The following is a 22,002-nucleotide window of genomic DNA, read 5'->3' on the forward strand; positions in this document are numbered from 1 at the left end:
TGAAGTAATGGCACATCTCAATCAAGCTTTGAAAGCACTTCATGTATTTCAAATCCATGAATGAAAATGTATTTAATACCCTCTTTTAAAGGATGTTCACTCTTCCAAGATGGCTTACCAAGGATGTTATCTTAGCATACTTTGCATCAACTTTGTCAGAGAGTCTGCTGTTATCCCATTATTGAATATAGGAGGCTGAGACAGGGCATGGTGGCTGGCTAAGGGATGGTTTGTTTATTTATTTAATTAAAAGCATACTAAATCCCTAAGCGGCATATGAAAATAGCATAAAAACAATAAAACTGTATCATTAAAATAGTATTGTAAAAAAGGGTATTTGGAAATAATAGGACCCAATCTTATGGTTCTGGGACAGCCTGGGCAAAAATACATGCCTTCACATGATATCTGAAGCAGCCGATAGATGATGCTTTGCTGAGGAAAGGGCATCCCAGAGCGCAGGGGGTAAGGGCAGAAAATGCCCATTTGGGGTCTTCACCCCATGACCTTCGGTAGGGTGCAGTGCCAAGAGTAAAATGTCCCCAGATGATTGCACAGGGGTAGGCAGTCTTTCAGATAACCTGGTTCAAAGTTGTTAAGAGCTTTATAGGTTAGTAAGGAGGTACTAGCGGTTGGAAACTACAGGAGGGGAGAGCGCTCTTTCGGGCATCTGGTCAACCACTGTGAGAGCAGGATGCTGCACTCGATGGGCCTTTGGCCTGACCCAGCTGCCTCTTCCCATGTTCTTAACAAGACCTTGAACATAGCTAGCAGCTGAACAGAAGTGAGTGCAGTTTCCTCAGCACAGGTATAATATGTACAGTAGGGGCCTGCTTTACGGCGCTTTGCTCTACAGCAATTCGCTAATACAGCGCTCTCAATTAGACACAATTAGACTAAAGCCCCACTCATATGGCGCTTGTTCTGCTTTTACGGCGGTTTTTGGGCATCACGCGCCATTCTAGTCAATGAGTTTTGCTTTACAGCGGTTTTCACTTTACAGCGGGGGTCCGGAACATCACCCGCTGTGTGAGTGGGGCCCTACTGTACCACTCAGCAACCTGTTCTGCACCAGCTGCAGCTTCCGAACTATTCTTGAGGGAAGCCCCAAATTGAGTGCATGTTCGTGGCTGAGGTGAGAATTTCAGCAGGGTACTCGCTAGCTCATGTTCGGCTTCTGATCTACGTCAGCGCTCTCTTCACGATGGCCAGGAAACAAATGCTTATCACAAACATCTGGTCATCAATGGCTGTTTCTGGAGCAAAGTCTCTCTCTCTCCCACCCACCCACCCTGTTGTGTTTCTTTGTTTTAGTATAGGAAGCGGAACGGCAACAGACGAGACCTGGGTCCCACCAGATCGTGGCCAATCTGTAGCTCCGTGGCGGCAATATGGAAAGGTGAAGCAAGGTGGATCCCGTTGTTCCCCAGTTGGTTTAAATCGGTGCTACGGTGAAAACCGCAGTTGAACTACCTGGGAAGGGAATGCATAAATAAACCACCATGGAAAGAGCAAGCGGCCCTGTCCTGCAGCTCCAGCCACTTGCGACAGAGGCCGTCCCGCGGGTGACTCATGAGGACTCCTTCTCTTACAAGGTGAAGTTATTTTCCATTCTCGTTTTTTCCCCAAGTGATGCAGGACAAATGTGAAAGTACCTGGTTGGCTACTGTGAGAACAGGATGCTGAACTAGATGCCCCTTTGTCCTGATCCAAAAGGGCTTTTGTGATGTCCTTCCTCAAAGGAGCTCAAAGTGGCAAACCAGGTTCTTTCCACCTCTTCCCTCTTTTAATGTCATGACAACCTTGTGGGGTAGGCTCAGCATGCCCTCCATGGGCCACCCAGGGAACTTCATAGCGGAATGAGGACTTTAACCTGGCTGTCCCTCATCTTAGCTCAGCCCTAGTTTTCGCTCACGGCTCTGACTACTAAGCCACTTTGATTCCCTTGGCCCTTTAAAACACTGTTTTAAGTGTTTTTTATTTTTATCTTTTAAGTTCTTTTATTCTCACTTTCTTGTATGTGTCTGCACATATATACATGTATGTTTGTTTGTATGTGTATGCATAATGCATTTTATGTATTTTAATAGTATTTTATGCATTTTAATTTACTGTAATGTTTTGTGTTTTTATTGTGTATTTTATTATATATGCGTGCGATTGTAGCCGCCCTGAGTGCCCTGTTGTAGGGTAGAAGGGCGGTATAGAAAGATTTTAAATAAATAAATAATTAATAAATAAAAATTTGATGCAGTGTTTTTAGAAATGGTGGGAGCCTGATTGGGCTTAGTCTCCTGCATTGGGTTGTCACTACTGCCTCACACTCATGGACTGCCTGGAAATGAGTAGAAGGATCCTCGCAGGGAGGGAGGCATTTGCCTCTGCTTTGACCTGCAAAATCAAGCGGGCTAAGAAACCAGCAGAACCTGCTATACTTCCATTTATGGGAGCCGGAGTAGTTGCCAGTTGGGCTGCCGTTGTTATTCCATTCTCGGTGTTTTCCTTGGTGCTTTTGTTGGATACAGCAGTTATGAGCTCAGGTGGAAGCTGTTGAACCTGTTTGTCTTGCTGCACATCAAAGCTACAGTGCAACGCGGCGCGCAGGAACTTAGGAAGCTGCCTTGTACAGCGTCAGACCGTTGGTCCATCTAGCTCAGTACTGTCTAAACCAGGGGCACTCAAACTGTGGTCCATGGGCCACCAGTGGTCTGCAAGCTTCATCCAGGTGGTCCACAGCATATCCACATTAAATTTTGATAGTTAATTGCATTTTTATAGCTTCTTTTCTTTCTTAAATTGCATTTTATTAAATTACAATTTGCATTTTGGGGAATGCAGTTCTGTGGAATGCAAATTCTAAAACAATACAATGCAACATAAGAAAGAAAGCAGCAGTAAAAATGCAATTGTTGTGGTTATTATAATCATTTATTAACCATCCTTTGCCCAAAGGTCCCAGGGTGGGTTACAACAGTTTTAAAATATGACATTAAAAACAACCTAAAATCCCCAGATAGGTCCTAAAAATACATGTCTCAGGTGTCAAAGGCCAGTGTAAAGAGGTGTGTCTTCAGCATTTGCCTAAAACTACACAGTGAAGTTGCCACATTACAGGTTTATCCTACATTAGAGAACTATTTCGTACTAAAGACGCTGTTTTTACCTCTGTTTTCTATTTGCACCATCCACAGTAAGGACTCAATGCCAGCTGCAAACACGGTGTTTTCTATTCACACTGAGGGGAAGGATCAGTCATGCAGTTTCTTAATGAGCACCCCTTCTAATTTAACATTTCCACTCCCTCTGGTTACTTGGCAACCGAGCATGCTCAGTTTGTTCTACCAGTAAGTTTCATTAAAAAACAACAACCCAGAAGTGTGATTATTTGTATTTTCACTGGTACAATACAGCTGAAATACAAATACAAATTTTTGTTTAAACAATGCTATTCTTTTGCACATAAGTTGGGGGGGGGGAAGAAAAATAAGGCAACGTGGCCTCAGTCGCCAGCTTGGAAAAATGTTGGATGATTGAGAAGGCAGAGGTTGGGGTTGGATGGAGAAAAACCCGGCATCAAGTGAAAGACCTCTTTCCCCCTCCACTTCTCTGTGATTTGCTGGAAAGGTATTGTGGGAAAGGAAAGTCCCCGGCGCTGTGGTTGGTGGCTGAATTTGTGGCCCTTTGGCACAGTGTTGTGATGATGCTGTAAACTGCCTGGGCAGAATTTAAATATGTTCGAATACAACATTGAAGCCACCCAAAGGCTGCAATCTGATATGCACATAAAACAGCACAATCCTGTACAGTCCTTCGTAGGCTGCTTTCACATTGCCCTTTATTCCGTTATTCTGATTATTTCTTACCTGGTAATTTGTGCATTTTATCTGATCTTTCACATGATGTAAAGCTAGTTCTGGAAATCTAGTGGAATTTCAGTGCTCATTTCCGTGATAAATGATTCCAGAAATAATCCGTTTGCAAGCTTGGGAACCCAGAAAATCACAAGAGTTCAGCGCTAGCTGCAGCTACTCATGTGACAGGCATCCCAGCATGCAGTGTGTTCCCATCCTCTAGGCACGCGTAAAAAATTTTTGCCTGATGAAAATTGTACCAGTATTCCAGCATAGGCACGGGTAGCAGCTTCCCCTTCCTCCTTTTCCCACACACATCCCTATGTCCAGACACTAACTCATGCGATGAATTATGGGGGAACTAAAGTGCACATGTGTATAACGGTTGAGGGACGAAAATAAGATATTGTTAGTTACAGCAGCGTGAAAGACATTTGCACGAAATGCCGGTATATTGGCCGGGAAAGCCACTGTTCCTTAACCCAACAGGTACTGCGGTGTGAAAGGAATTTTAGAAGTGCTACCATTTTAATCTGCAAAACTGACTCAGTAAGCCCTATGTGTGAAAGCAGCCTCGGTGCCTTTTCAGTGGTGGCTCCCCCTTTGTGGAACGCTCTCCTCAGTGAGGTGCATCTGTCTCCATCACTATGGACTTTCAGGAGGAATTTGACAACATTCCTGTTTACCCAGGCATTTGATGGCTGCAAGGGACTGTTCTGGCAACCCAGAGATCACTGGATGAACGAATGTTTAACTGCAATTGAGTTTTTAGAATGTTTTTCTTCTTGTTGTTAAAATTGCTTTGTTGGTGTGTTTGCTGCCTTGGGCTCCTTTGGGTGGAAAGGGCAGGATATACATTCAATAAACAAACACTCAGATGTAAGTCCCATATATATACATATATATATATATACTTTGCATGGCAAGCATGTTTTCTGCATATACATGCCATGTGGGGTGGAAAGTTAAAACCTGTCTATTTCCTTTTCCTTGCAGGAAAACTTGATTGGTGCCTTGCTGGCTATTTTTGGACACTTGATTATCAGCATTGCACTCAACCTCCAGGTGAGTAGTGGGGAAACAAAAACAGATTCCAAAAACAGCTCAGCAAAGCAAACAAAAAACCCAGTGTGACTTCCTGTTCCCTTCCCCCCTTCCCTTTAGAAATACAGCCATATCCGGCTGGTGGGTTGCAAAGACCACCGGGCTTACTTCAAGACCAAGACGTGGTGGTGTGGCCTGTTCCTCCTGTTCCTGGGGGAGCTGGGGGTCTTCTCTGCTTATGCCTTTGCGCCCCTTTCCCTGATTGTGCCGCTTGGTGCCGTGTCTGTTATAGGTAAAAGTCTCTGCGTACAACTCTTATCTTATTTCAGAAGCTTCTAGAGGAAGGGAAAGTGGGACGCAGGCAGCAGAGTAGGACTGTTCTTTTTGAAAGAAAACTAGCAAAGTGCCCATTGCTGTGACAAGCTCTGTGTATGAAGAAAAGATCTGGAGTTGAATTTTGCCTGTGCCATGAGGCAAGAACATAAGAAGAGCCTGATGGATCAGGATCAGGCATAGGCTGACAAAGCAGCTTTCTGCAGGGATCAGCTGCGTGATCAAGTTCCTGATGAGGAACTCATTCATGCAGCCGATCCATCCGGGTTGAACTCACCGTACATCAGCTGATGGGCAGTGACTTCCACCCTGCTTTCTTCAGGGACTGGCTGCACGATCAAGTTACCCACAGGGAATTTGGTTGTGCAGCCGATCCTGCTGCGTCTCTCCCAGCCACACCCCAGATGCCACTTATGGTGTCAGGTTTGGGGCAGGTGGCTGTGGTTTGTGGGGAAAGGGCCTTATTGGCCAAACTGGGACCCATGCCATGCCAGATTTATTTATTTATTTATTTATTTATTGCACTTGTATACCGCCCCATAGCTGAAGCTCTCTGGGCGGTTTACAGCAATCAAAAACATTAAAACAAGCACACAATTTAGAAACATATTTTAAAAACAATTTAAAACACAATTTTAAAATTCCAAACAATATAAAAACAATTTAAAAACACATGCTAAAATCCCTGGGAGAAGAGGAAAGTCTTGACCTGGCGCCGAAAAGATAGCAGTGTTGGTGCCAGGCGCACTTCGTCAGGAAGATTTGACTCATGTGCCAGAGGCTCTCCACTCATTTTTTATGTGTACTGAATTCTCTGGCTGTTTTGCAAGGTGCCTTGCAAGAGTTTGCACCCAAGGCAGGATATAGAAACATATTACTCTACCTTGTGTTAGTAACATCCCTCACTACTTGTTATCTTCTCACGTAGCAAGTGCAATCATTGGAATCATATTCATCAAGGAAAAATGGAAGCTGAAAGACTTCTTGAGTAAGTTCTGGATGCATCTTTTTAAATATCCGTTTAGCTTCCCCGTGGAATGTGGCTTGCCGCTGCTGCTTCCTCTTCTTCTCCTTGGCTTCCTCGTTGTGTCCTGCACGTATTGTACAAGTTGACAAGAATTGGTTCCTGGCATTTGGTGCTGGAAGTCCCTGCTGTTCTTACAAATTGCTTCCCCCTCCCTTTCTTGGCTGCTCATTGGTTAGCTTGTTAGTAGTTCCTATCTTTTCATTATTTCGGAGATGCAGCGCTTCAATCCATGAGTGTTACTAGCCCACTTGACTGCATAGAGTAGTTTTGTGGCACGTTGGCAGCCTGGAAAAAAAAAGGAAAGAGGACGTTTCCAGGAGCTTTCTTACCCGGAGGGCTAGTCTCCCTAGAGATCAGGAAAGGAAAGGAGCCCAACTGGAGCCAGCCGTGGTAACTAGGATGGCGCAGCCTCGATAGAGGGGACACAAAGGTCATGTAATATATTGACCGTTAACTAAAATAGGCTTAGGTTACGTTAAGTTCTTCTTTATCAGTTCACATTTAATTGGGTATGCATTCAAGGTGCAACATGAAAAGCTAGATCTTCTGTGTACTTAGAGGCTTAGAGTGCAACCAAAGAGGATAGAAACCCAACCTAAACAACCTCTGAAAACCTCAAATGGGCTCGGTAATGTACTAGAACATCTAAACATCTAAAGTATTAAATGAAAATCTAAAGTGTTAAATATTTAAATATATAGTAGCTAGCAATCATAAAACATTATTAAAAACCATCATATATGGCAATAAAATATTGTTAATACATTCCTTGCATTCAGATCTTATGCTAAATCTTTCCCAAACGCGTTTCAACCTGAAAGGTCTTCTTCAGTGGGTACTTAGGATTTTTGGTAGCTGGATGTTCCTGAGCTCTTTCGGCGTTTTTAGATCTTGTAAATAATAGATCTGACCTACACCATATATTATACAGATGCATATCTTGTGCAGTCTTTTTAATTTTAGACAGATAAATGAATAGTAGGAATCCTTGATGATACAGGCCTCTCAAATTCAATAGAATTACTTATTTTATCAGCCATTCTATTGAATTTGAGAAGCCTGCATCAGTCATTTTTGATCAGATTGCTGTTTGTGACCTTGAATCCATGCCTAATGGAGAGACTTTGCATGAATCTTCTTCAGAGTTTTGCATACTGCTAAAAGGAGCCCAAATGTATAGGGTGGTATGCACTTCTAGTCCTAGCCAGAGTAGACCCATTGAAATTAATGGGCATTATTAACTTAGGTTCATTCATTTCATTGGGTCTACTCTGAGTAGGGCTTATGCAAATACCACCCATTGGCTTAATTTTAATCTGGATTCCATTGAATTTTAGCATTTCTGTGGCAAAATAGTACAGTGCTTACAAGGCTATTTCTGTATAACTACTCAAAGAGTTTTACAATCAATAGATCACAAAGCAGTTTGCATTAAAAAAAACTGAAGTTGATAAGTGTACAAATAAATCTCAACAATTTTTAAGAGAGGAGAAAATCCCAGTATATAAATGTGCTGTATTGTATATGTTACAATCTGCTATCAATATAAAATTCTGAGAAAGAGAATAGTGTGTGTCTTTGTATATCATATGTGTTAAACATAAATTTACAATACTCATATATGTAGCTATAATCGTATTGATATGAAATGTTGAAAAAGAAAAATATGTATGTATATATTGTTAAATATAAACCAAGCTCTCAGAAGCGTTCCACCCAACCAGCCACTCTCACAATCTCTCACTTTCATCTGCCGCTCATACCCACATGTTCAACCATTACAACTTTGGGTTGTATCCAATGCTGGTCCTACTCAGAGTAGGCCCATGTAAGCTAATAGACATGGCTAACTTGGATGTATCACTTTCAGTGGGTCTACCCTAGGTAGAACTTAGTTGGCTGCAACTCTTTATTTCAGCAATTTATATACCGCTTAAAGCCATGGTTTTCTTTTTCTTTTTGTCATTACACATCCTTTCATGAATCTGTTACATACAACAGGCAATGATAATTGAACACATCAATCATAAATCTCATTGACTAGTCCATGACTCCTCCCACTGCCCTGCTCTTGTGTGCTGTAGCTGAAAGCGGCTGTCAGCCTCTGAACTAACCCACTAACTCAGCTTCTCCTGTCCTTCTGCCAAAGGGCGCTATGTTTTGTCCTTCATAGGCTGTGGCTTGACCATCGTTGGGACATACCTGCTGATCACCTTTGGGCCTAACAGTCACGAGACCATGACGGGCGAGAATATCACTAAGCACTTAGTCAGCTGGCCGTTTCTTTTGTATGTGGTAAGGATGCCTGTCTTGGAATGAGACTGACTGGGGTGTTCAGCCTACATTCCAAATGTTATTTTGAAGGGTCTCAGCAGATAGTCATACTGTAGGCTCAGAATCTGCTTGCCTAGTACTGGGTTGTAAAGAAAAAGTTTGCCCGGGCAGACTGACTGGCACAATCATTTTAGAGCAGGGGTGGCTAACCTGTGTAATCAGATGCTACTGAACTATAACTCCCATCAGTCCCAGCCAGCGTGGTCAATAGCAAGGGATAGTGGGAGTTGTAGTTCAACAACCTCTGGCCAGTCACAGTTAACCATCTCAGATTCATGGGGAGAGGAGGAGAGCTGGTTTTCCCTCATAGCACTGGTTTTCATATTTTCTCTCAGGAAACCCTTTCCACATTTGACTTGTCTGTCATGAGAACCCTGAGCATTGCAGGAGATCCCGGGTCACTGCGTGTGCGCATACATGCGTGTGTGCTTTCTGTTCATGTGGAAGATTATCCAAGCCTATGGACTTCATTATTGGCCTGTGTTAACCAGGAGCACATTCCAGCACTCTCTTGCAGCCTTCCAGATATTGTTGGACTCCAGCACCCATCCATCCCAACCAGCATGGCCAATGGCCAGGGGATACGGGAGTTGTAGTTCAGAAACATCTGGAGGACGCCACATTGGCTACTCCTTAGGTAGGGGATGTGGGGTGAGGTGGGGACAGTGATCCTGTGTGACAGAGTAGAGGAGGATGGAAAGAAAAATATCTTTGTACTGGGTGTTGGAGACAAATGGGAGGTGGCCTCATTGTTGCCCCGTATGAACAAGAGCTCCATCATGACCTGCTTGTGGGCTTCCTGGAGGCTAACCATTGCTTGAAACAGGCTGCCAGAAATCAGATGAATCTTGGATCTGATCCATCATGGCTCCTCTTTCTTTTTTATCCTTCTCCCCTTTAGCTGGTAGAGATCATCATTTTCTGCCTGCTGCTTTATTTCTACAAAGAGAAGAAAGCTAACTATATAGTGGTGATATTGCTGTTGGTAGCACTCCTGGGTAAGTTGTTATTTTCTTAAAACGTTTGTATCGCCCTTCATCCCAGTGGATCCCAAGGCAGGGTAGCAGGGTACACATAACCAAAACACACACACACCACACGCATGCACACACACACCACATACACACACACACCACATACACACACACACACACATCACACACACATACACACAGTGGAGCCTATGTCAGGAGTAAAAGCCTTAAATTGTGAAAGCAAACCTAAGCTCAATGCAGCATAGTTCTGTGTATCTTTTTTTCCCAGTGTCTTTGTTATTTTGAAACCAAAACACAGCCTTCAGAAACTGTACTCTGCTTCACACAACAATGGTCGATGAAACTACAGTTTGCCGCAGTGGATGGGGAACCTCTGGCCTGTGGGCCAGTCTTGGCCTGCCAAGAGGTTCAAGTTGGCTTGTGAGGCTATTTCCCCCAAACCGTGCCCACCTCTTGATCGGCTGACGTCACTGGTGTTGCAGACCCCTGTAGTCAGCAGGATTGAACCTTCCATTTATCAGCTGGTGAGTGGGGAGAGGGTTTCAACCCTGCACTAGTAGAGCAGACCCTTGCAGCAAGCAGAATCGAACCCACTGTACTCACCAGTTCAGTCCTGTTCAGTTTGGCTGTGCATGCCTGTTCCCCTTCTGGGATCTGGCGTGTGCAGTGGAAGTGCAGTGTGGGCAGGGCCGGTGCCAGGCATGCCGGGGCCCTTGGGCACCAGCCTGCCCTGGGCCCCGGCATGCACGCACAGCCCACCTACTTGTGTCTCCTGTCTTTTGTGGCTGTGTGCATTGTGTGCACAGGGCTGCCATTAACCAAGATGGTGGCTGAGGTTTCCCTAAGGGGCTGAAGCCTCTGCCGCCATCTTGGTTGATGGCACATATGGTGCTACGCGTGCACATCCCTGCCATCAACCAAGACGGCAGCAAAGGCATCAGCACCTTAGGGAAACCTCGGCCGCCATCTTGGTTAATGGCAGCCCTGCGTGCACAACCACAAAAGACAGGAAAGACAGGTAGTTGGAGCCAGCGAACGGGCAGGCGGCTTGCAAGCTCCCTTCCTGCGATCCGCGACAGCTGCCGTGCTGCAGGTCGTGGAAGGGGAGCACTACTCCTCCCCCACCCTATCGAAGGGCCCCAGGAACCCTTGGCCAGGGCCTGACCTGGCCGCCCTTTGGCGCTGGCCCTGAGTGCAGGGGTGTTCAACAGCCCTTTCGGAAATAGCTCCATGCCGCTCTTTCAACTTCATCAGGTTGGTGGTGGCTCCCCATTTGTGGACTGCTGTCCCCTGGGAAGCACACCTGGCACCACCATTGCCTATTTTTAGGTACCAGGCAAAAACATTTTTATTTACCCAGGCTGAATAGTTTTTAATTGGGAGGGTAGTTAGATAGGTCCGTGTGCTCATCCTTGAAGTGGGGTGGGCAGGACAAATGTATTGTCGGATGAATATTTTAGTTCTTGTTTGTTGCTGGTTTTGTCCGATGTTAATGCCTTATTTTATTGTTACTGGGTAAGTTGCTCCTCGGCTCTTGAGTGCAAAAATGTGACTAATGAATATAAGTAATAATGATCTTTTTTAGGTTCCATGACTGTCATCACGGTGAAGGCGGTGGCTGGCATGGTGGTGGTTTCCATACGGGGGAACCTCCAGCTGGGGTACCCCATTTTCTACATCATGGTGGTTTGCATGGTGGCGACAGCAGCCTTTCAGGCGACGTAAGTGGCCCAGTGCTTGCTTCCTCTTTTTATTTTTTTATTTTTTATTTTCTAGCTGTAGTCTACAATTGAATGTCAGCATAACTGAAATGAAAATGAATAATACATTAAAGAGCAGCCCCAAGAGGACAAGCTAAGTAATTGTATGGTTCGTAGTTATTACTGGCACTTGGCAGAAGATGGGCCTTTTTTAGCAGCTGTTTTCCTGTTCTGCAGAATGCTTTTGTGACATTTTAAGGATGCATTTGGGTACCAGGTTTCACGGCAGTGTGCATAAGTTGCCCTGTTACGTCTGACCAAACAACCCATCCATTCTGGCGCTCTGGTTCTAAGAGTAGGCAACTAGATGCCACCCAGAGAGCTTGCAAGTATAGCATGATGCAGACAGCCAACCTCTGTTGCTTCTTTCTAGCATCTGGTAATCTAAAATAGACTGCCCCATGGCATGGAGGCTCAATTTCTACCTACCATGGTTAGCAGCCATTGATCTGTTTGCATCTATGAGGAAAAGCTAAAGCATTTGGGGATGGTTTAGTGTAGAGCAGCCTTTCCCAACCTTTGGGTCCTCAGATGTTGCTGGACTGCGACTCCCATCAGCCTCAGGCATCATGGCCGATTGTTAGGAAAGATGGGAATTGTAGTCCAGCAACATCTGGGGACCCAAGAGGGAAGGAGAAGAGCAAATGGCAGGGGGAGGGGAGGCAACCATACAGCATGAGTGGGAACCTGTGGCCCTCCAGATACTGGACTCCCAATTCCCATCAATCCCAGCTAACATTTATTATTATTATTATTATTATTATTATTAGTTTATTTATACCCCGTCTTTTGGCCAAAGGCCCTCAAGGCTGCTTACAAAAAATACAAATATAAAATACAATATAAAAATGCATCAATAAAACAATACAAATTGCAAAAATTAAACAACAATACACATAGTAGCTTTTAATGGTGGCTTTATCCGTGGTACAAGTAACTGCATTTTCTGTGTTAAATTCCAGTCTCCTCAAAGCCAGGTGAATTGCATTTGCAACCAGGTCTATAGTTTCATATGTTTGTTGTTGGGAGGGGAATGTTAACATGGCTTAATGGTTAGGGATGATGGGAGCTGTAGTTCAGCAGCATCTGGAGGGCCACAGATTCCTCAGCTGTGCCATAAAGGCTTATAAAATTTTGCTGCAGAGGGAGTAGATTGAGAATGTTTTTCTCCCTCTCTTATAAAACCCTTGGTTTCATTTGGTCTGCTCTGAGTATTATTAATGTTGTTGCTAGGTTTATTACCCACCCTTCACCAGTAGGTCCCAGGGTGGGTCACAACGATATAAAACACAACACTAAAAACAATTTAAAACAAAGAACAATCAGAAACATAGGGTGTATGTGTACCCGAGGTGTCAAAGGCCAGGTTAAAGAGATGTGTCTTCAGCACACGATGAAAGCTGTGTAGTTAAAGGTTCCACATGGCACCTCTGTGTGGAGGGAGTTGCACAACCCAGGGTTCTCTGGGGAAAGCCATGTGCTTTAAATGTATGGTGTGGGTGTGACCTCAAACTGAGGAGGGGCTGGATGGAGGCCTGGAGGGCTGCACGTGACCTCACGGCCTGAGGGTCCCCAACCCTGCTCCAGGGCTGTCTCCTCTCTTCCTTTAACACACATTTTAAGTCACGCCATCTAGCAGTCCAGCTGCTTCCCAACGTTGGTCTCTTGCTTCTGATACATTTAAAGACTTTTCATTGACGGTCCTAATGCAACATGCTCCTTAAATTTTTTTTTTTTTTGCCTTGCTGCTTGGTTTTTAATTTTATTTCTTGACTGTAGGTTTTTAACGCAAGCATCACAGCTGTACGACTCCTCCCAGATTGCCAGTGTGAGCTACATCTTGTCCACTGCGATAGCAATTACTGCAGGTAAAAGAAATAAAGAGAAAATAATTGAAAGTGGCGAATGGAGCAGGCCAGCAAATGTCTGTGGCCCGAAATGGGCTCCTTTCTCCATCCCAGCAGAAAATCCCTCCAATTTTAAACTAATCTAACATTAATTGTATTTTAATATATGAAATAAACTCTACCAATAAGACACTGTGTTTTTTCCCCTCTTCTCCATTTTGAAACTGCCCATAAGCATGAGTATTTAAAATCAAACATTAAATCCACTGTTTTGCTGCATGGCAAATCTGCTCTGCTCATTCAAGAGGATTTTGGACGATTATCTGCCCAAATATATCCTATGTAGAATACAACAAATTCACCCACTCAGGATCACAGTTTGAATAAGGAGTCCTGTCCTATGAAAAGGATAGCTAGAATGAAGTTTTTTCCCTTCTCTCATAAGACTAGAACTCGTGGACATTCAAAGAAGCTGAATGCTGGAAGATTCAGGACAGTCAAAAGAAAGTACTACTTCACACAGTGCATATTTAAACTATGGAATTCGTTCCCCCAAGAGGCAGTGATGGCCACCAACGTGGATGGCTTTCAAAGAGGATTAGACAAATTTATGGAGGAAAAGGCTACCAACAGCTACTAGCCACGATGGCTATGCTCTGCCTCCATAGTCAGAGGCAGTATGGTTCTGAATACCAGTTGTGGGAAACCGCAGCAAGGGAGAGTGCTCTGGCGCTCAGGTCCTGCTTGCGGGCTTCCCACCGGCATCTGGCCACTGTGAGGACAGGATGCTGAACTAGATGGGCCACTGGCCTGATCCAGCAGGCTCTTCTTATGTTCTTAAGTAGGTTGTTTAAGACATGAATAATCGTGATGGATTACAGCATGGCAGAGTAGGCTGTAGCTCAGTGGTAGAACATCTGCTTTGCATGCAGAAGGTTCCAGGTTCAGTCCACAGCATCTCCAGGCAGGGCTGAGAAGACTTCTGCCTGAAACCCTGGAGAACTCCTTCCAGTCAGCTTGGTAGACAATACTGAGCTAGATGGGCCAATGGGTATTCTAAATCGGCAAGGATTTCAATAATTGAGTATTACTTTCAGTATCTCTCTTGTTTGATGTTTGCACCTTCGCTATCTTTGCTTTCTACATATGCTGTGCCGGGATATGACACCCATCATGTTAGGAGTCTCCACACACCCACCCAATCCATGTGTTTTAAGGCCTGGTGTGTTAATGCAGCAAAATGTGACGGTTTAGAATGGACTGTGTCAATTTATCCTGCAGGTTGATGATCGCATTTTGAATGCTCCCCTATGGAGGAAAAAAATTACTGATCTCTGCCAATAGAAAAGATAGCACAGCAGGGATAGAATCTTTCTTGAGTTGCGCGTGTGTGTGTGTGAGTGTGTGTGCGCGTGCGCGCTTTGCTTGCTTTGTTTATTTTCAGGGAGTATTTACATGGGGTGGAATTAAAAAATAGTATTCCCCCACCTGCAGGTTGAAGTAGTACAGTCTGCAGCTCAGTAGTAGAGCATCTGCTTTGGATGCAGAAGGTCCCAAGTTTACTTTCCAGCATCTCCCGATAGGGTGGGAAATGTGCTCTATCTGAATCCCTGGAGAGCCACTGCCAATCAGTGTAGACTGGAGGTAGCCAATGTTGTGCCCTCCAGATATTGTTGGACTACAACTCCCATCAGCCCCAGGCAGCATGGCCAATGATCAGGGCTGATGGGAGTTGCCAGTCCGCAGCATCTGGAGGGCACCAGGATGGCTACCTTTGGTGTAGACAGTATTGAGGTAGATGGACCAGTGGTCTGACTCTGTATAAGGCAGCTTCCTATTTTCAGCTTAGGTTCAGGAACTTACTTTGCATTCTGGAGCTCATTGCTGGGAAGAGATTGATTATTTTATTTAACACATCCCATGTCCTTTCTTAATAATAATAATAAAAAAGTTTAGATGCCCCAAGGAGCTAATTTTGCCAGTAGCACAGACAGAAACATTAACAAGGTGAAGGGAAAAGCAAGGTTTGAGCCTGCCTTTGCCACGCTGGTGTGTGCCTTCCAGATGTTTTGGACTATAACTCCCATCAGCCTCAGCCAGCATGGCTATTTTCCAGGTTTAAAATAAAAATAAATAAATCTAAATAAAAATAAAATGCCAGTTTTGACGATCCTTGCCTAGCATTTGGTAATGAATTTGCATTTGAAGATATTCGATGTTGTGTTTCACTCTTCTTTTTTTTTCCCCTCTGGGTCAGGTGCAACCTTCTACTTGGACTTCATTGGAGAAGATGTACTCCATATATGCATGTTTGCCTTGGGGTAAGTTTACAGTATTGCGATAGGGGGTAGGGCAATATGCTAGCATTTTTGGAACTTTTGCTTCTGTAGTTGCATTTCACACATTCTGAAAACATTCAAGTTACCCCAATTCATAACACACCCAAAGCCTTAGTCCAACCTTCACTGTCGTGGTGCCCTTCAGATGTTTTGAACTACAGCTCTCATCAGCCACAGCCAGCATGGCCAGTGATAAGGGACAATGAGAGTTGGAGTCCAGAACCATGTGAAGGATCACAGGTTCACCTAGAAGGACTTGCTTGGACTGCGTCCTCTTCTACCAGGGACTAGAAGACTGCTATACATATATCCTTATTATCATTGTATCCTTATGTGGATACAGTAACTTTGAGAGCCAGATTAGGCTTGTGTACACACCATACATTTATGAGAGCACATGAGTTTCCCCCTGGGAACTGTAGTTTATCCCTCACAGAGCTACAGTTCCCAGCACCCTCAACTACAGTTAAGGATTCTTTCGGGGAACTCAGGCACATTAAATGTATGGTGTGCACACAGCCTAAGGCTGAAAAGTGGATTATAAATAAACATTTTGGCGCACAGAAGCAGCTTGCTAGGTGGGGCGGAATTGCTACACTAGCTTCCCGGGAGGGAGAGGGGTAAGGTGATAGGGAGGCCGACATGATGCAAACATACCATCAGGACTGCCAGATTGGCTCTGCCAGTGCATTTGCACTGCACTGACCTCCCCTCCACTTCCCTCTCCTGGAAACAGCAACCCACCTTCTGGGTAGCGAGTGTAGTGGCTTTAACCCACCTGGCGAGCAGCTTTTGTCAGCACAACCGGGCTGGAGGGGGGGGGAAGCACAGAATATGGAACAAGTACTTGAATGGGGAGGGATGGCTGATGATACTTATTACACAGTGCTCCAAATTTCCATCCCAGAAGAGCCCGTCCATAAAGATGCCTGTGGTTGATGATATACTGGAAGCTTCTGAAAGACCCAGCAGAAAGGATTGGTTGGGGTCACACAATTCCCCTTCCTCCTTTTGGCATAACTTAATCCACCCAGGTAACCAAGGTCATTTCAGTGCCAAACTCAAGCCTAAAAGTAGGTTGAAATGCATCCAGATAATCTGCATTCTCTAAAAATGTTGAGTTCTACGGCAGTCGCCCCCTTGAGCTTATGACCCAGGAAGGGGATATTTGTGACCATTTGTCAGTCTCAGGATCCAGAGAGAGGTTCTTTAGAAGCGTCTCTCTCTCTCTCTCTCTCTCTCTCTCTCTCTCTCTCTCTCTCTCTCTCTCTCTCTCTCTCTCTCTCTCTCTCTCTCTCTCTCTCTCTCTCTCTCTCTCTCTCTCTCTCTATCTCAACAGAAAGGACATGTTCCTTCTGTCTAGTAGTCATCAGTTACCTCCCGGATGAAACCATTCAAAACTGTTTGCCAGATGTTATAAGCCAAGAAAAACAAGAGGCAAGCAAATAGGTGGTCAGCCATCTTTCTCCAACTACCTTGTCCCCATCTGCAGGCTATAAGAACATCAGAAGAGCCTGCTGGATCAGGCCAGTGGCCTATCTAGTCCAGCATCCTGTTCTCACAGTGGCCAACCAGATGCCTGTGGGAAGCCCATAAGTAGAGCCTGGGTGCCATAGTCCTCTCTCCCCACTTGTAAATCCCAACAACTGGTGTTCAGAAGCGTACTGCTTCCAACAGTGGAGGTAGAGCATAGCTATCAGGCTAGAAGTCATCGATAGCCGTATCCTCCGTGAATTTGTCTAAACTTTTTTTTTAAGCCATCCAAAATTGTGGCCATCACTGCTGCTTTTGGGAGCAAATTCCAAAGTTTGTGCGCTTTGTAAAACAGTGCTTTCTTTTGTCTGTCTTGAATCTTCCAGCATTCAGCTTCATGGGAGGCCCACGAGTTCTAATGTTACGAGAGAGGGAGAAAAAACTTTTCTCTATCCGCTTTCTTCATGCCATGCGTAATTTTATACAATTCTGTCATATCTCCTCTTCCTCGCCTTTTCTCTCAGCTAAGAAGCCCCAAATGTTGCGTAATCTTTCCTCATAGGTCTTGGCGACTGAAACTCACCCTGAGAAAAGCCTGACTAGATGTTCTGTTTCCTGGCTCTTCTGTAGACAAAGTCATTTTATTTATTTATTTATTTATTTATTATTTAATTTGTATCCTGCCCTTCCTCCCAGCAGGAGCCCAGGGCGGCAAACAAAGTGCTAAAAACACTTTAATACATCATAAAAACAGATCTTAAAATACATTAAAACAAAACAGAGTTAAAAACATTTTTTAAAAAAAACAACTTTAAAAAAGGGTTAAAAACATTATTAAAAAACATATTAAGCAATTCTAACACAGACGCAGACTGGGATAGGTCTCAACCTAAAAGGCTTGTTGAAAGAGGAAAGTCTTCAAAAGGCGCCGAAAAGATAGCAGAGACTGTCATGTTCAAGTTGCTATGTATACAAGCCATTTTATTATTAATATTATTTATTAAACTTCTATCATACCCATCCTCCCAAAGGAGCAGCAGACAACAAAGTAATAGAATAATACTGCTTAAAATAAAAAGCATATTTGACAGATTTAAAAACATTAAGAGCATTTAAAACAGTCACATGCAGCTAATAATTTGAAGGTTTCATCCACAAGGCAGTCACAGAATTATGATCTTGTTGCAGGGAACTCATTTTATTTTAGTGCAGTCTACAAATAGATCTTGTATGTTTTCTGTCACACTTGTGAACTCTTTTTTTGGATGCATCTGGAACTGTTTACTGTATTGCTTTGCCTTATGAACCCGTGTTAGTCTGTAAAAAACCTAACAGCTTTTCCAGCCTTTTAAAGAAACAACCTGCTAACAGATGACTCGCTCCATGAGATCAAATTGTTGTTTACATTTCTTAACTGTCAACCACTCCCCCTTCTCCTTCTGTCATTTCACAAAATAATTTTTTTCTGCTCATTTTTTTCCAGGTGCCTCATCGCATTTTTAGGTGTCTTCTTGATCACTAGAAACAAGAGGAAATCTATCTTTTTTGAACCATACATCTCCATGGATGCTATGCCAAGTAATGCTAAAAAATCCTTCCTTTTCATGAGTCATTTAACACTGAGTTTTAAAAACCTTCCTTCCTTCCTTCCTTCCTTCCTTCCTTCCTTCCTTCCTTCCTCCCCTCCCCTCCCCTCCCCCCTTCCTTCCTTCCTTCCTTCCTCTCCTCCCCTCCCCTCCCCTCCCCCTTGAGGTAAAAGGATTTTAAATGTATGGTATGTATGCAGCCTCAGATTTCTGGCCCTGGGGAGGAGAGGTGCAACGATATATTTCTGTTTATATATCTATACCTATTAATGCACATAGGGTTGATGCCTCATTTCCCCCATCCTTTCAAATCTTATTTGTGGAGTGGGGAGATTGGGGAACATTCAGAAACTGATTGCCAGCTTTCAGAAAAGAGAAGATGGACATTTCTCTCTCCTAATGTTGTCCCTTTAGAGGAAGGCAATGGTAAGACACCTCTGAATACCTCTTTCCATGAAAACCCTATGAATATATCCAATTCATAGGGTTGCCATAAGTCGTAATCGACTTGAAGGCATATAACAACAACAGTGTTGTCCCTGTTGGTGGTGGCCATCCAGTTTGCCTAGTACAGGGGTGGCAAACCTGTGGCTCCCCAGATGCTTTTAGATTCCAAGTCCCAACAACTTCAGCCAGTGTGGCCACTGAACAGGGATGATGGCAGTTGTAGCCCAATAACATCTGGATGGCCACCAGTCAGCCACCCCTGGCCTGGAAAAACTTTTCAGTTGTTTGTGGTTTCAGGTTTTACTGTTACTTATTAGTAACAACTTCTAAGAAAAAGTGCTTAACAAGATGAATGTATGTTCATTTCAATCCTTGAAGAATTATTTACAAGTCCTTTGATGACAACTGTCTCTGCCTCTTTTCGTTTTGAAGTTAAAACTTTCGCGTTAACCTCTCTTGTGGGTCTTGGCATAGTAACAGCCATAGAATGAATATGGAAACATAGGGAGTAGCATTCTCTCTGGACTGCTAGAGTTTGTAGGAGCTGCGGTGAGGATCTAGAAAGCCACTGTCTCCTCATTGAGTGTAGATGAAGCCATCTATGGTTTTTTGTCGCAGAGGGTGTCCATAGCTCAGTGTTCAAGCCCATGCCTTGTATGCAAATAGTCCCAAGTTAAATCCCTGGCAATGTCCAAGTGAAAACAACCTGTGGGAAAAGCAAGACTGGGGAAGATTCTAGCCTGAGACCCTAGGGCAGCTGCTGCCGGTCAGAGCAGGCAGCACTAGGCTAGACCAGTGGTTCCCAAAAACGTTTTCCCCCATGGACCACCTGAAAATTGCTGAGGGTCTTGATGGGCCACTTATTGATTTTTCAGCCTGTTGCAGCCATTGTAAGATGCTGGATATTGCCTGATCTTTGATTGTGTCTTTATTATTTCTTTTATTTCTTATATGTTGTATGTTATTGAATTCCACAGAATTCAAATTGTAATACAATAAAATACAACGTAAGAAATAAAAGAAGCAATATAAACACAATTAAAAGTAGGTATGAGTAATTTAATGTGATGGATGTGCCGTCTCCTGGCTTTAACCACCAACTCACAGGCAAGCTGTGGACCACCTCAATGGAGTTTGTGGGCCACAGTTTGGGAACTCGTCGGCTAGATGGATCAATGGTCTGATGTGGTATAAATCAGATTCATATGTTCTTGTGCAGAGGAGGGGAAGAAAGCGATTTAAATCTCCCCCCCCCCGCAACATTTGAATTATGTCTTTGTCTTTTTCCCTATTTACAGGCATGCAGAATTTGCATGACAACGGAACTGCAGTTCAGCCTGACCTCAAAACCTCCTTTTCCTATGGTGCCCTGGAGAACAACGACGCCATCTCGGAGATCTATGCTCCTGCTACCTTGCCGATAGTACAGGAGGAACACAGTTCCAGAGGAGGATCCCTGCCTCCCTACCGGGTCATGGAGCATAACAAAAAGGAATGAATGCCTTTTAAGGGACTGGCATGACGGCTCCAAATGTGTGGCCCTCTTATTTATTTATTTTCTCTTTTTTTTAGCACCACTGAGGCAAATAATCATTTTATTTATGCATTAAATAAGTATGGAATGGTAAACTTTAAAGACTGAACTCTGTTAAGAATCCCCTACTTGTGTATTATGAAAGCACTCCTAGCAAAGCTAAACTGTAGCAGGGTGCAAGCAGCTATGTCAACCTCTCTAAGCTGAGTTAAAGTGTAGCTGGAAGCCAGCAGCTATGTCAAAGGCAATCCAGGGGATATTGCGATGGTGATAATATTGCTGATCAAACATCGGGAACTGAAGGGTGAGTTTAGAATAGGGTTTCCCAGACTTTTGAGTTCATTGGCCCTGGATAAAGTTGTCATCGACCCCAATCCAGATTCCTGGGAATGTAAATGAAATAAACTCGAGAAATATCAGTATATAATCAACATTTATTAAATCATCAATACCCATTTCTAGGAATCATAAAATGAAAAAAAAGGAAGTAAAACAAGTGGAATGATACTATACCACACTTTACCCACCTTTGTCCTTTATTTCTGAGGCTCATAGTTTCTAATTTTAAAAAAGTGTTTGCACTATACCTCACCCCTAAGTCTTTATTCACCTCCTGCACATTCCCACCAACCCCAGGGAGTTAATCCTGACCACTTTGGGAAACCCTTGTTTAGACTCTCTTGTTATCCTGAGTTAGACTGTCTCTGTTTTCCTGATAAGACACTCCCAGGTCTGTTTAAAACAATGCCCCCAGCATGTAGGTTGTATGGGTCACAAGCTAAACTTTGGGTTTCTGCACCCCACCATATATGGAGGGTTGTATCCAACAAAGCTTTACTCAGAGTAGACTGGTTGAAATTAATTGACCTGAGTTTTCCATGCCCATTAATTTCAGTGGCTAGTACTAACAATGAATGTTAGAAGAGCCCTGTTGAATCATGCCAGTGGCCAATCTAATCCAGCATTCTGTTGTCACAGTGGTCAACCAGATGCCCATGGGAAGCCCACAAGCAGGACCTGGGTGCAAGAGCACTCTCCCCTCTGGCAGTTTCCAGCAACTGGTTTTCTTGAAGCATACTGCCCATGACAGTGGAGGTAGAACATAGCTATCATGGTTAGTAGCCATTGGACCCAGAATATTTGTAATATGAACCAAAGCTTGCACATATAAAGTCCTGTTTAAGCAGACCTTCTCACACAACTTGCCTGCCACTGAGTAACTCAAGGAGAAAACTTGCAGAGCATTGAGGTTTGAAGATACCGAAGAAGACTTGTGAGTCCAACAACAACCCACAAGCACACAGCATGCAACTGTTCTTTTTTTTCTCTGTTTGTCTTGCAGGACAGCAGTTCAGACCTCTCCTACAAATACGTAATTTCAACTCTCATTGGTGGCCACCTCTGTTTCAAGACTTCCCCCATTTCCCCCTCA

General features: G+C 43.9%; 1 protein-coding gene across 5 annotated transcripts in view; it reads left to right on the plus strand.

The window, feature by feature from the left end:
- NIPAL3 (NIPA like domain containing 3) overlaps positions 1 to 20,665 on the plus strand; it is a 29,389-nt gene extending 8,724 nt beyond the window's left edge. Inside the window, exons 2-12 of one of the 5 annotated variants that reach the window (XM_061597063.1) lie at positions 1,315 to 1,595; positions 4,848 to 4,916; positions 5,016 to 5,187; positions 6,157 to 6,216; positions 8,429 to 8,550; positions 9,491 to 9,587; positions 11,170 to 11,305; positions 13,124 to 13,212; positions 15,449 to 15,512; positions 18,487 to 18,581; positions 20,335 to 20,665. In XM_061597063.1, coding sequence (XP_061453047.1) covers positions 1,503 to 1,595; positions 4,848 to 4,916; positions 5,016 to 5,187; positions 6,157 to 6,216; positions 8,429 to 8,550; positions 9,491 to 9,587; positions 11,170 to 11,305; positions 13,124 to 13,212; positions 15,449 to 15,512; positions 18,487 to 18,581; positions 20,335 to 20,534 — 1,197 coding nt within the window. In that variant the 5' untranslated portion in view covers positions 1,315 to 1,502 and the 3' untranslated portion in view covers positions 20,535 to 20,665. Of the gene's footprint in view, positions 1 to 1,314; positions 1,596 to 4,847; positions 4,917 to 5,015; positions 5,188 to 6,156; positions 6,217 to 8,404; positions 8,551 to 9,490; positions 9,588 to 11,169; positions 11,306 to 13,123; positions 13,213 to 15,448; positions 15,513 to 18,486; positions 18,582 to 20,334 lie in introns of those variants that run through there. The other 4 variants (XM_061597061.1, XM_061597062.1, XM_061597064.1 and 1 more) reach the window with 4 other exon arrangements.
- The last annotated feature ends 1,337 nt before the right edge of the window (positions 20,666 to 22,002 follow it).

This window comes from Rhineura floridana, chromosome 15 (assembly GCF_030035675.1).
Source record: "Rhineura floridana isolate rRhiFlo1 chromosome 15, rRhiFlo1.hap2, whole genome shotgun sequence".
In the NCBI taxonomy this organism is placed as follows: Eukaryota; Metazoa; Chordata; class Lepidosauria; order Squamata; family Rhineuridae; genus Rhineura; species Rhineura floridana.